The sequence below is a fragment of the Corvus kubaryi genome, unplaced genomic scaffold, assembly GCF_017639235.1.
Source record: "Corvus kubaryi isolate FWS band 111438036 unplaced genomic scaffold, C.kubaryi_AGA036_p1.0 37361, whole genome shotgun sequence".
Classification (NCBI taxonomy): Eukaryota; Metazoa; Chordata; class Aves; order Passeriformes; family Corvidae; genus Corvus; species Corvus kubaryi.
This window is the reverse complement of record NW_024581118.1, coordinates 5,119,258-5,132,827: the sequence shown is the minus strand read 5'-3', so window position 1 is coordinate 5,132,827 and position 13,570 is coordinate 5,119,258. Positions and strand designations below refer to the sequence as shown.

At 55.8% G+C, this 13,570-nt stretch overlaps 1 protein-coding gene across 9 annotated transcripts in view; it reads right to left on the bottom strand.

The window, feature by feature from the left end:
- CACNA1E (calcium voltage-gated channel subunit alpha1 E) overlaps window positions 1-13,570 on the bottom strand; it is a 129,650-nt gene that overhangs the window by 22,588 nt on the left and 93,492 nt on the right. For 5 of the 9 annotated variants that reach the window (XM_042033760.1, XM_042033753.1, XM_042033759.1 and 2 more), the window contains exons 21-30: window positions 10,952-11,008; window positions 9,445-10,044; window positions 9,061-9,335; window positions 8,303-8,462; window positions 7,646-7,775; window positions 7,076-7,135; window positions 6,677-6,783; window positions 2,828-2,839; window positions 1,358-1,454; window positions 82-242 (exon numbers count right to left, since the gene is read on the bottom strand). In XM_042033760.1, coding sequence (XP_041889694.1) covers window positions 82-242; window positions 1,358-1,454; window positions 2,828-2,839; window positions 6,677-6,783; window positions 7,076-7,135; window positions 7,646-7,775; window positions 8,303-8,462; window positions 9,061-9,335; window positions 9,445-10,044; window positions 10,952-11,008 — 1,659 coding nt within the window. The remainder of the gene's footprint in view (window positions 1-81; window positions 243-1,357; window positions 1,455-2,827; window positions 2,840-6,676; window positions 6,784-7,075; window positions 7,136-7,645; window positions 7,776-8,302; window positions 8,463-9,060; window positions 9,336-9,444; window positions 10,045-10,951; window positions 11,009-13,570) is intronic. The other 4 variants (XM_042033756.1, XM_042033755.1, XM_042033762.1 and 1 more) reach the window with 2 other exon arrangements.

Sequence of the window (13,570 nt, the reverse complement as noted above, 5' to 3'; positions counted from 1 at the left end):
GGAGCCACAGCAGACATGACCCAGCACCCTGCCCCTGCCAGAGGGGTCAGCAGCACCAGACCCACTGCATGGGGCACCTACATGCAGTCCTTCTGCGTGTCCTTCGAGCTGTCAGTGCAGTAGAAGAACTTCCCCTTGAAGAGCTGCACGGCGATGACAGCAAAGATGAACATGAAGAGCTTGTAGACAATGAGGATGTTGAAGACGTTCTTGAGAGATGTCACAACGCAGTCAAAAACGGCCTGAAATTGATGGCAGAGCTCACCCTGGGGAACCCACAGCCCTGGCAAAGGGCAGGACCAAGACCAGGATACTTGGTGGGAAAAGAGGGAAAGAGCTGGGCCTTCTCCCACGCCAAAAGCTGTTTTGTGAATGAGGTTAATGCCCAGAGTACCCACAGCACACATGTAGGCACCATGCAGCCCCGGAGACAGCACCAGGGATGGATATTTGTAGCCTCAGTGTTCTCTGCAACCAGGGAAGCAGACAGGGGACCATCCTAATGATGCAATTAGCAACACTCAAGACTAATTACTAAACACTTCATCATTTTGCATCACCCCAAATAACAAGGCAGAGCAAATACCTCTGCCTGCCACAGCAGCACGTCCCTTAGTGCTCTCAGACCTGGTTCTCACAGCACTTTGAGTGGGGATTGTCCTTATCCCTGTTTCATGGTGAAGACAGGCACTTCCAGAAATGAACTGACATGGGCTGACTCCATCCACTGATCAGGAAGAAAAGCTGGGGTCAAACCCCATTTCTGGGCTGCCACCCTGGCTCTCATCAATCAGCCAAACCACTTACAAGTAAGAAAAAAGGACTTAATGTGTCTCATACTCTTTTTTTGGCTCTGTACCCTATCAGCTAAGGTAGGGAAATTGATAATCCTACCTGTGATGCAGAAATAATCCCATTATTGAGATGGGAAATCCCTCTCCAGTGCAACACCATGACAGCACAGCACACGACACCCCGAGTTGTTGGCAAGCTGCTCTAGTGGGAAAGATCGCAGACTTTGGAAAGAGACTTGAGCTATCCAAAACTAGGGCAGCCCTATTTTTCAGGAGCACATCTGGGCTTTGCTCCATTTTGTCCACTCAAGCCCCACTTTCCCTGCAGAGGAACTACTTCTGGACACCTTGCAGTGGTCCAGGCTTGCTTTTAATAACTCATCGCACCTCCAGACACGAAGCAGCCTGAAGGGTGTTGTGGTTGCAGACTGGGCTCCTAAAACATACAAAAAGCTTTGAAAACAACGTGTTGATCGCTCACAAACAAATCACTGTGTGTGACCCCTGCTCCCAGCAGTCCATGCAGGAGAAGAGGATGTAAGGCAGGAGATGGAGCTCATTACCTTCAGCTTGGGCAGTCTCTTGATGGTTTTCAGGGGCCTCAATACCCGCAGCACACGGAGAGACTTGATGGTCTTGATATCCCGGCCCTTGTTGGTCCTGCCACGTTGGAGGGAGGCACACGCACCCAAAAATGAAACAGAGAGACAATAACCCTGTAGACCTGGGGGTGCCCTGAGGCATTAAACTACTGACAACACCCCTCCAGCACGTGTGAAGATGGGAACAGGAGGGGCACAAACGTGCAATCGCTGAGCGCTCAGCCCACCTAAACGCGGCTCCTCCAACACGTGCGCTGACAGCCAGCAGAGATGGAAAACAAGGCAATCCTCTCTTTCCCGGGATCAGCAACCTTCCAGTGACCTTAACAAACCCCTGGCTGTGGGAAGCAATGCCAGGCCTGGGGCAGGCAGTGCCAGGAGGTTTGCAGGGCAAAGGCAGCACAAGGAGGTTTGCTTCCCTCCTTCAGGCACATGCTCTTTGCAAATGGGGCTTGTACAGGGTCGCCACCACTGCAAATTTTTTCCTATCAGTTGCAAGAAGTTCATAAAAAAATGAGGGAGGTGCACTCAATGGGGTCTACCTTGCCAGGGAAATTATGTGTGTCCCACCCCTGGAAGTGTTCCAGGGAAAGTTGGGTGGGGCCCTGAACAATTGGGTCTAGTGGGAGTCTTGGTCCCTGCCCAAGGCAGACGGATTGGACCCTTGGAAGAGTCGCTACAGTCTCAAGGGCTACTCTTGCCTTCACCCCAAGTCAGCTGAGGGAGGCAGAGCTTACCAGTAGAATTCTTTAGAAAAGCCCCCTCGTGACCCTCATTTCTCAAAAATGATGATTATTCCCCAACCACAATACCAGGGGCGATTTTTCTTGTCTTTTAACTAAAGACTGGATCTCAGGGTGGAGCAGCGAGGTCCTGGTGAAGGTGGCACAGCTTGGATCCACCAGGCACCCTTGAAAAATGTCAAGGAAATTACTTGCAACAAAAGATGCTCCCAATTACACAGCTCCTTGGCGAGGGTTAATGCAACAGGGAGTACAATAATGGGCTTAATCATTATGAGATGTAAACAAAACCACTCATTAATAGTCCTCCCTGGGAGCACAGCCCTCACATGCATGGGAAGCAACTGTTCAAACAGACCTAGGACTCACTTTGCTCCTCCTTTGCTGAGGATCAGGGCCTGGATAAGGGGCTGGGACATCTGACTGAGGGATGGGAGTGAGGGTTTGAGGGCAGCACTCAGCTGGTGCAAGTTGTTACCAAGCACACCCCAACTGCAGTGGCTGACATCTGCTGAGGGGGGATCTCTTCAGGATCTCACTCAGGAGTGCCTGCAGAGCAGCGTGCTGCAGTCCCTGAAAATGCAGCTAAGGGTCAGCTCAGGTGTCGGACAGACTGACATCCACCTGCACCCATCCCCCTGCATTCCCAAGGAACAGCATCCCGCAATATCTCGAGTGCCATAGTTACCCCAAAGCATTCCTGTCGGTGATCCAGCCCAGCAGCCACCAAGCAGCACCAGCAGAAAAAGAAAGAGAGGAGGAAGGTAAGAAAGGCGTCATGGGAGCTGCATGGGGACCCTGCAGCAGCTGTCCACCACCCCAGACCTTGGGTGAAAGGCACGATGAGTAGACCACGTTGTGCCCTTCAGGATGGGGCACATCTCCAGGGAGGTACTCATCCAGAAGCCCCTCCTGCCCCCCCTGCTGGGGGTTTTGGGGGGGGGGGGGGGGGCACACAGTGAAAGCTCTGCTGCAAGAGGAACCTGCATGGGGTAGGACAGTGGGCAGCAGCAGGAAGGCACATGGTCCTCCTCAGCCAGAAGTGGTGGGGGGACCATGAGCCAAAGGCAGGAGCCTCCAGGGGAATCTACCTGCAAAGCCACAATAGTTCCCATCCAAATTCTGCTAAATCACCTCTATTGAGAACTCTGCTGATTAACAGCCTGAGCTGCAGTGCAGGATCTCCTGCAAGCCAGCAGGACACTCACTTGGACAAGCCAAGGTGGGCTCCAAGGTCCCTGGTTGTAACCAAGCCCCTGTCCCTGTTTCAGCCAAGCCCCTGCCACGCGCACACAGAGTGCTCAGCACTGGGGGCAAAGCCTACAAGTAAAACATTTCCTAGAACACATGAAACTAATCTCAGCCCCTGGCTGTGTGTAGGTCCAACATGTGGGAGGTGTGCTGAAAAGGTGACAATTTAACTTTGCAGCACTTCTGTGGTGGGACCTCTGTCCTGACCTGCCTCACACCAGGTTATTTTGCAGTACATATGTGTCCTTCTTGCTTCCAGATCCTGGTGCCAATGGGCACAAGGAGATGCTGCAAGGAAAGAGACACCTCTGCTGGGTAATCTGCCCTTGCACATCAAGGGCAAGGGCTCCACACTGACCCCTCAACCTCTCCAGCAACCTTTTCACCGCCTCTGGGCAGCGCTGCAAAACTGCTGTGAAATGCCTCCTTGGAGGGATGCAAAGGTGAGCAGGGTCTTTAGTTGTGGTTCTGGTTGTTTCAGCTAATTTAATTTGAACTCTTTGGAGATTTACAGCTTTTTATTTAGGCTGTGCACAGATTGATGTATTAGCTTTCCATGTGGAGAGCTATGGTTAATGGAGATAGCCTCTCTCTCAGGATGTGTGGGCTCTGAGGGAGCAGTGGACAAGCCACAATGGCACACAGAGAGATGCCTTTGTGGGTGGACACTTCATTATCAGTGATTTGGACATGGCACAGACAGCCAGGGGCTGATGGTGGCACTACTGAACCAGCTCGAAGACCTCCTGCTGTGCCCAGAGCCACCCAGGACCCCTGTGGGAAAACCAGCGCGCAGAGGGGAGGCAAAAGGGACGGGAAACCTGCATGGCACATCCCAACACTCCTGCTGGGATGTTCTGGACTCAATCACCAGCTGCTCTCATCCAGGTAATCACTGCCACTGCTCCATGGGCGTTGCTCTTCCCACCCAGCACCATGGAGGAGAGGAGAAGGAGAAGGAGGACACTCCCCCTGCCCTTGCCCCACGTCAAAGAGCTCACAGAGGGAGAAGAAAAGGAGACGGATTGAAACATCACCACCAGAGTTTTCCCCTGGAGACCAGGAGGGAGGGTGGGAGGGAGAGTGGCGGGCTGGGACATGGAGAGCTGGCGAACATCCTGCAGCTCCTGCGGCTGTGGCGGTGCTGCGCTGCTGAGGGGAGAGGCAGGTGTTCTGATAAATGCTTTATAATGTATGAACCCATCGGAAATCGCCGTGGTGCCTTTGTTCCTTTCACTCCTGAAGGCATGAGATCATCTCCTCCAGCAGGAGCCACGCTGGAGGTGGGGCAGACGGACAATCCTGCAGGTTTACATTATAAAGAGCTCCCCGTCCATGGCACAAGCAGCTCAGTATCTACCCAGCTATGGCTACAAGACAGAGGAGGAGACACCAATGCTTGCTGTAAACGTGTGTGGAGACGCCAAGGCCTTCTCCACGGGAAGGGCTTCGGTGCCACGGCTGATGGGGGTGCTCACTTTCTAGAATTCAGCTGTCCCATGCCCAGAGGGAACGTCCTTTCCTCGGGAGGATGGGTGAAGGCAGGCAGGTGGCAAGCAGGGCTGGAAGGTGCCAGGCAGCTTCCCCACATGCTCGATGCTGGGCCCTGCCATCTCCAGGGGCCACCACAGGAATTTTGCCACCCTCGTGGGGTGAGGGCAAGGGGACAGTAAACGATTACTGTACATTGGTGAGGACATCCGTTCACCCAGGAGCAGGCTGAGCCAACAACCTGTGCTCCTTCAGCCATCAAAATTCTTGATGGAAGTTGCCTTGGAACAAAAAGGCTCCCTTGTCCTCCCCATCAAACCACTCAGTGCATCTTCAGGCTGCTGATGCCCTTGCGCCCTGCAGACACACTCTGAGGGGCTGCCCTGGCAGAGGAGGGATCAGCCAGGCCCTGGAGATGCTCGATCCACCCTCATGGTGGCCTGTGTGGCCTTCCAGAGGCTCAGAGCATTGTCCCCAGCCAGCAAACCTGCCCCATGCCCCTTCCCCATGCCAGGGTCTGCGGTCAGCCCCCTGCCCTGCCCAGGGGCTGCTTCATCCCTGTGCTGAGTGAACTGAATTCTCCCATGCTCTTCCTGAGGAGCGAGCAGGGGCTGAAAGCACCGGGTGAGGAATGGGGTAGGAGGGTGAGGAAGGAACAAGCAACGAGCCAGGGGGCGTACAAGTGGGTGAGAACCAGGAGAAGGAGCTGCTGCCCAGTCCAGGGTGAGATGGGAGGGATGGATTACAGGCTGTAATCCATTGAGCGACGTCGGGGCTCGGACCCAGCCACCCCGAGAGCCCCGCATGGTACCTGAGCTGTGGACAAGGCCAAGGCTCCCGTCTGCGTGGCTGCCAGGCCCTCCCCTTTCACCAGCCACTGCTGCCAGTGTCAGAGGCACAAAGAGAGAACAACAGCGTGACAAAGAAGCCTGAGCCTCTCCTCTCTCCTCATCTCCTTCCTTGGGCACCAATGAGGTACAGGGACCTGGGGACCAGGGGATGCCCCTTTCCTGCAAGCATCACCTTGGCACCACACATCCCTCCCTGTGCTCACTGCACCACCTGCCCCAGCCAGCAGCACAGGGGACAACAGAGCAGCAGGAAACTCATTCCTGGGTGCTCCTGCCCTCCGTGGCATGGGCACCATGGACATCCCAGTACCCACAGGTGCCACAAGCTCTGTACCAGAGCCCAATCTCAAAGCAATGCTCAGTGGGGACACTACAGGGCAAGCACACAGCCCTCTCCGTGATGCCACAGAAGACGCTGGCACAAACCCCACTGGCCTCACCACCATTCCTGCAGGGCTCCAGAGCAATGTCCCCCTCAGACCAGAGGAAAAGTTACCAGCCAGGGGTACCATTTCCAGCACAAACATGTTCAGAGAGCAGCTCCACCTGGCAGGCTGCTGCTTTTGCTGTCTCTGTGCACCCCAAGATTCATAGCAGGTGTATAACTCCAGCTCTGACACCCTTAGGCCATTTTCCCTCTCTCTAACAGCCCCTTCTGCTCTGTTTCAAATCCACTTTCACCACCAACTTCCTCCTAGCATCTCCAGCTTGCCTTGCCTTGCTCCCTGCCTGCTTGCTCACCAGCTTCTGACAAACAAGGAGAAATACATCTGTAGAGCAGCCACACACCACTGCCAGGAGCCATCCCAGAAGCAGAGCAGAAGGGTGCAGAGAAATAAAATACAAAATGAGATCAGAGTCTAGTAGCCATGACACATGGCTGCATCCTTCTCCCACCCCAGCCAAGGGAAGGCAGGGAGCTGACAAGGACAATGGCCACTTACGCCAAGGCAAAAGCCACCAGTGCTCCCACCACCACGATGAAATCCAGGATGTTCCAGAGGTCCCGGAAGTAGGAGCCATCCTGCAGGATCAAGCCCTGATCAATCATCTGGAGGGGAGTGACAGAGAGAAAAACAGGCAGGGAATGAGTAGCTCAGACATCAAGTGGAAGGGACAAGCTGGGGGACAGGGACACCGCAGACTCTTCCCGGTGTCCTGGGTGTAGGACTTCATATTTTGTGGAAGCCTTGAGGCTGATAAAGGAGGCGCTGAGCACTCCAGACCACCACTGCTGAGAACCAGACTTTAAGGTCTCCACCACCTAAATTTAGGACCAGAACTGCAAAACCGAGCTATTTCCCACTGGCTGCAGGGATGCTGCAGCCTGTCAGGGCTCTTACCTTGATCACCATCTCAAAGGTGAAGACGCCAGTGAAGACGTAATCAAAATACCTCAGGACCTGCAAAGAAAGGGCACAGGTGCTCTGCAGCTGCTGCTGAGCAAACCCTGCCCACCCAGACACCCAGATGCTGCAGCTTGCCTGGCTCAGGGGCAGACACGGGGTTGGTTTGCTTGTCCCAAACTCAGCCTGGTCCCTAAGAGTTCATGACAGCCCTAAACCCAGCCTGTGCAGGCAGGAGGGAATCATTCCCCATGCAAATGGCTTGGAAATGATGATGCTAGCCAGGAGCATGTGCCCCATACCAATGTCCATACCAGCATAAAGTTCAAGCTGCTTTACAGCTGACCAGGCATCCTGGTCTCTCCCCAGGCTCTAAACCTCACATGTGGGAAGCTGAGAGTGATTCCCATCGTTTATAAAGGAAGGTGATGGGGAAAAAGTCAGATTCCATGGTGTGGTGCAAGTGCCGCCACTGGCTGCCCTGACCAGCACCCCAGCACGGGGAGCTAAAATCCTACAGGAGCTCTGCCTGCACTGGTGGGGGGAGCAGGAGGGGGTTGCAATCACTTTGTTGCGGTCGGAGTTGGTGAGGACGGGATCCTCGGCGGCGAGGGCGATGCTGCTGGCGGCGATCACCAGGAGGATGCACATCTCGAAGTAGCGCAGGTTCACGATGTAGTGGCAGGCCCTCCTCACCCTGCAGGGACAAAGCCCACATCCCACCTGTGAGCCCTTGGCAGGCCCCAGCCACAGCCCACATGCAAAGCCCACCCCATATTGCTGCCTTCCAGGGTAAGAAGATGGGCAGCAAAGTCTGAGGAGCAAAAGAAGGGAGCCCAAGGGGTATTTGGACTTGTTGATCCCTCTTCTCAGCCATCTCAGCCCCACAGCCAGGCAGGGAGAGAGTCCTTGAGAAACTGGGGTGCTTACTCTTCCAGGCTGCTGGAGCTGGGGAAGAGCTACAGTGGTGCAGAAAACTGCAGGTAAATATAACAATCAATGAATAAAAATCCCAGCTTAGCAATCAGCAGCTGGGAGAGAGAGCCATGAGCATGGCTGCCACAGAGAGAGAGCAATGTGGGGCTTGGGGAACACTGTGGCTGCTTATCAAGACTGTTTGGGAGGTATTCAGCTCCCTTCCCACAGGAATTCCCTGTCTTTGGTGACATCTGGGGTCCTTCCCCTTGCAGCCCTCCCCAGCCCCAGTCTGAAAAAACATCTCACGGGTTGGTGGTGCTGAAGATGAACATGGAGCTGTGCGGCACCATCGCTTTGCCCGTTTTGCTCTTTTCCTTCTTCTGCTTCTTCTTCTCCATTTCCTCCTCATCCTCTTTGGTCTCAGCCTCCTTTAAGGGGCTGGCTTCACCATCTGTCTTGTTGCTAACTGCAGGAAAGCGAGAGCCTTTGCCTGGCCTTGCACCCAGACAACACCCTGGGGTGTCCCTGCCACCCGGGCAACCCTCTCCTTCCTGCTCTGAATCCCTGTGCTGTTACAGGGAGAGGGACTAGGCAGGAAGAAAACACACGAGCTGCTGGGATGGAGCAGGTGAAATGGGTTTAACAAGGCCAGTTTTCACCTTGCTGGTTAATTACTAACACTGTTTAAAGCAGCTCACCTTGACAGCGAGGATGCTGCTAAGGGGTTTGAGTGACAGCGAGCTGCCGGAGGCTACAGATGTGCCAGGAAGAACAGGGAATACAAGAGTTTTGCCCAGGCAGAGAGGAAGGGGAAATGAGGCATCAGATGAAGGGGTGGATGGAAAGAGGTGAGAAAGGGACATGGGCCCCAGGGGATGCTGGCACATCAGCATTTGGGCTCCCCTGCAAAACTGGGTTTCTGGAGGGAGGTGCTGCAAGGAGCAGCAAGGAGATCCCCCCCAGCTGATGGATGTGGATAGGAAAAGCCGTGCAAGCAGCTTTCCATCCCTGCAGAGTCCCCAAGGGCTGGGAGAGGGGCTCAGGAAAGAGAGACAGGTCCTCACTCTGTACCACAGCGGAGTCGTGGACATCGATCATGATGGCCGTGCTCTCAGTGGCCTTCTCGGTGTTGGGGGTGATGGAGGAGAGGTCGGGCTCGCTGAGGCTCACGGTGCGACTGGGCTCCAGCAGCGCCTGCTCACTGGTGTCTGGGCTGCTGCAGTCCTGCTCCATCAGGTTGCCCATCTTCCCCTGGGAGAGCTCAGTTCCAGCGTGTGGGGGGCTCCCCTTCTTGGCGCTCCCAATCAGATCGGCATCGCCAGCAGGGACCCCGTTTGTCCTGCAGGAGAGACGGGGGAGAAAAAGAGGTGTGAGAAGATACGGGGATATGAGGAGAAGAGAATATGAGGAGCTGTGGGAAGGGCAAGATGCTCTCTGCAGGTACCAACCTGATGGACTCCCCGCTCGCCTCTGGCTCCCCCGGAATCAGCGCCTCTGCTGCAGCCACGTCCCCACGCCGGTCCCCGTCCTGTGCCCCCTCCACGGTGCTGGCCTCCTCCAGCCCCATCTCCTGGCTGGCCGAGCGGCTCCCCAAGATGCCAGCCGTGTCCTTGCCCTCCATGCGGGCTCTGCGGTGCCGGCTGCGCCGCTGGCTCTGCCTCATCCTGGCCCTGTCCTCGATGCTGCCTCCTGCCCCATCCTGTTCTCCTGGCTCACAGTTCCCGTGGCAAGATTTCTGCTGCCACATGTCCTTGTCCCGCTTGGCCCGGGGCGATGTCCTGTCCTCACCACCGCTGGGGTTGGCCCCTGGGACTGGCTGCTCAGGTCCCTCGGCCAGCGGCCGCTCACCCTTCCCCTGCTCCTCGGTGCATTTCTCCAGGGTGACGCCATCCCCAGGTTTCTTCCTGCGGAAGATGCTGGCGTGGGGATTGATGAGGGGCGGCTCATCCTTGTTGATGCCCTCCTGGCTGGACATCTGCATGTGCCGGCGCAGCTGGCTTGTGCGCTGCTCCCACACTGACATGTGGTGCCGCCGGCGCCGCTCCCGCCTGCAACGGGGGACAGCGAGGGGTCACCATCCTGGCTGTTCACACCATCCCCCGGTGGAGCACCCACCCTGGATTTAATTTGGGAATCCCAGGGAGAAGAGAGTGCCACCGCCAGGGTTACAGGCTGTGCTGAGACTCCATCAGTCTCCCTCTGGTGCTGGCAGGGGCTGGAAACAGGGCTGAGGCTGTGCTTGTGCCCTTTCAGAAGTCATCAGGCTGATGGATGACCAGCCCCAGTAGCCTCACTGCTGCCCCGAAGCTTTCAGGCAGCATGTCCAGCTTCTGGGAGAAGAAGACAAGCCAAGCATCCTGGCTTGCCCTATCCCAGACAGGCAGGGACCACCTTCCTTTTGTGTGATTGCCTGGGGACACCTTAAATATGGGCCAAGCCCTCTTGCTGCATCCAGAGACCTCTCCTTGCCTCTCTCCCAGCACATCCCGGGTAGAAAGCCTGCCCTGAGGCTTTAGGAGCAGCAGTTTTGACTGTCTGGGGGGAAGGAGCTGCACTGGGCTTCTCTATGTGGAGAGCTGGGCTATGCCACGAAACCTTTGCAGTGTCGTAAAACAACACCCAGGAGAAGACAGACGTGCCCTTCCCGACACCCCCGCGGCACAGGGAAACACCCAGGAGCACACACGGGCACGGGCACTGCTCACACCCCACCGCACACCCATGGGGAGCGACAGGCGCCGGCAGCACGGCACCACGCGCGGGGGATCGGCACACACCGAGCCGCGCACACACGGACGGGGAGCACGGGGGCACACGGATACAGCACACACACACACAGTTCCCACTCCCATCCCTGCCGGGGAGGCCGGAGGGGAGCGGGGTGTGCCCCGGCCCCGCGGACGCACAGACAGCACAGGAGCCACAGACGGACACGCGCCCCCGCCGCCCACATACAGGTGGCTGCTGCGTGGCTCCCACATCGACATGTGGTGTCTCCTCCGCCTGTCTCTTCTGGGAAGGAAAAACAAACGGGTTCAATCCCCTCCTTCCACTCCTGTGGGCAGCGCAGAGAGCTGTTCCCCCTCCCTGGGCAGCCGGTCAGGGCAGCAGCCTCATCCTGGCCCTGCACATTCCCAGTGAGCCCCCCCTGGCACACTGGTCACAGGCTGCCCACACTCACGCTGACACTCCGTTCCCTGGGAGCCTTCCCCACACTGTGCACCAGGAGAGCAGTGCAGGCTCCAGTCCTTCAGAAGCTCCGAGACATCCTTGGATATTTAACAGCTGTCTCAAACTGCTCCAAATTCACTTCTCCCAAGAAAAACGCAGCAATTGGAAAGAGGAAGCCGTGCATCAGGCCAGCCTCGAGCTGCTCAGAGCCATCACCGTGGATTGATGCTGCCCTGGGAGCACAGAGGGGAACGTGAAGTTCCCCAGCAAACACGAGGCACAAGCCCAGGTTGCGATGCCACAGAGCTCCTGTCACCTGAGCAGCCCCCACACAGAGCAAGTTAACAGGGCTGGCACACTCCTTCACACATATTAGCAGTGGGGGAGATTCCAGGCTTTATCCTCTGTATCCGCATAGAAAAGATTCGGATACACACAGCTGCAAGAAAGCTGCCCTGAGACTATGCAATCACAGAAAAAAAGAACATTCTGAGTTTGAAGGGACCCACGAGGATCATTGAATCCAGCTCCTGGCCCTGCACAGGACTACCCCAAGAATCCCACCATGTGCCTGAGAGCATTGTCCAAATGCTTCTCGAGCTCTCGCAGGCTTGGCGTTGTGACCACTTCCTAACAGTTTGAAGACATTCCCCCTTGTCCTATCGCTTGTCAGAAAACCACCTTTTTAGAAGTCTCTCTTCAGCTCTCTCGTAGCCCTTGAGGTACTGGAAGGTGCTCTAAGTTCTCCAGGCTGAACAACCTCAATCCTCCCAGCCTGAGCTCACAGGAGAGGTGCTCCAGTCACGCCAGTGATTATGGTCTCCACGGAGCCCCATGCATGGGGTGGGCCCAGTGCCATGCTCGAGGCAGGGATGGAGCTGCAGGCACCCACAACATTCCCACAACAAGTGGCGGAGCCTCCAGATGCATCCACGCAGCGCATTCAGCACCAACGCGCGACAGCGCCCGCACGCGCCCATCCGGCCGCCCCCACGCCGAGCAGCCCCGACCATCTGCGCCCAGCTCCGAACACAGTGCTCCGACGGGCACCGTGGCCACCCCTGCCAGCCTGGCCACGTGGGAGCACCCATCCATCCCCACGCCGCCGGGCCTCTCCGCAGGCAGGAACGCCTGCACGAAGATGCCTGCACCAGGTACCCGCACGGAAATGGAGCCATCTGCGTCCGTGCACACCCAAAGGCAGAGCCCGGCTCTGAGCTCCCAGCAGCCCTTCTGTGCCAGCTCTGCTCTGCCTTGTCCACCACTGTGTTGTCCCCACTGTCCCTCCCCAGCTGCTGGCACAAGCACAGCACCACCAAAAGCACACCTGAGGCTGACAAAACCATCAAGCCTAACCCATGGCATCGCACTGCCTGGCCCTGACCCCAATCCATCCTGGTGAGTGGGAGGAGCTGGAAAAAAGCCCTGTGAATATCAATACCTCCCCTTTCAATGCCATCAGAACAACAAGGAGAGGTTAAAAAGATCTGTTTTCCCACCCAGCTCTGTCTGACAATGACTGCAAAGCTCTATCAGGGATGTGCAGTGTGGGCAAATCCTTTACTGCCCTAATATATTCCATCTCCCCCCTTCCTCTCTCCTATCTGCCCATTCCTCAGCCTCTTCTGCAGCCTAAAGCTCTCTATTCCCTCGCTTTATCCAACACATTCCCACTGGTATCCAGAAACAGAGCCAACATACAGACTCCACCACCTCTCCCCTAAACTCCCCTAATACTTGGCCACACACGGATTTTTTATGAACATCCCATCACCCCCAAACCAGGGCGAAATCTGCGGCTGCTGGGGCATCAGGCAGGGCTTACAAGCACCCCCCCCCCCATTCCTGCTGCCCCTAAAACCATGCAGGATGCGGGACCACAGCATCCCACCACTGCCAAACCAGGGAGGGGGCTGTTCCCAACGCTGCCTCTGACCCCCCCAGATAAGCACTCGCCTGAAGACAGCAGTTTCTCTCAGCAAATCTGCAAGAGATTCTGCCGTATATGAGCTTGGCTGGGTTTCAAAGCATAACAAAACCTAAAATTCCCTGGGAAGGGATTCTATTAAAAAAAAAAAAAAAAAAAAAAAAGAAGAGGGAAAAAAAAATCCCTTCAGCTGTACTGAAATGTACTGTTTTGGGAAACAAATCAAAACGCCTCGTTCCAATGTTGACTTTGAAAGTTTTATGTGATTTAGACCATATGACACCTCAAAATAAAGAGAAAAAAGGCATATAGGAAGGGAAAAACAGAATTTTCTCCTGCTGAAATGCAGAGATGAGGCTTCTTAACACCATGCTGGAGCTTTATGTGGTTTGGGGCTTTTTTTTCTCGCCCAAATCAAATTTTTGTACAAGCAAACATGGTTTCACAAAACTGCTCCATCTTTCCTAACTGCTTTC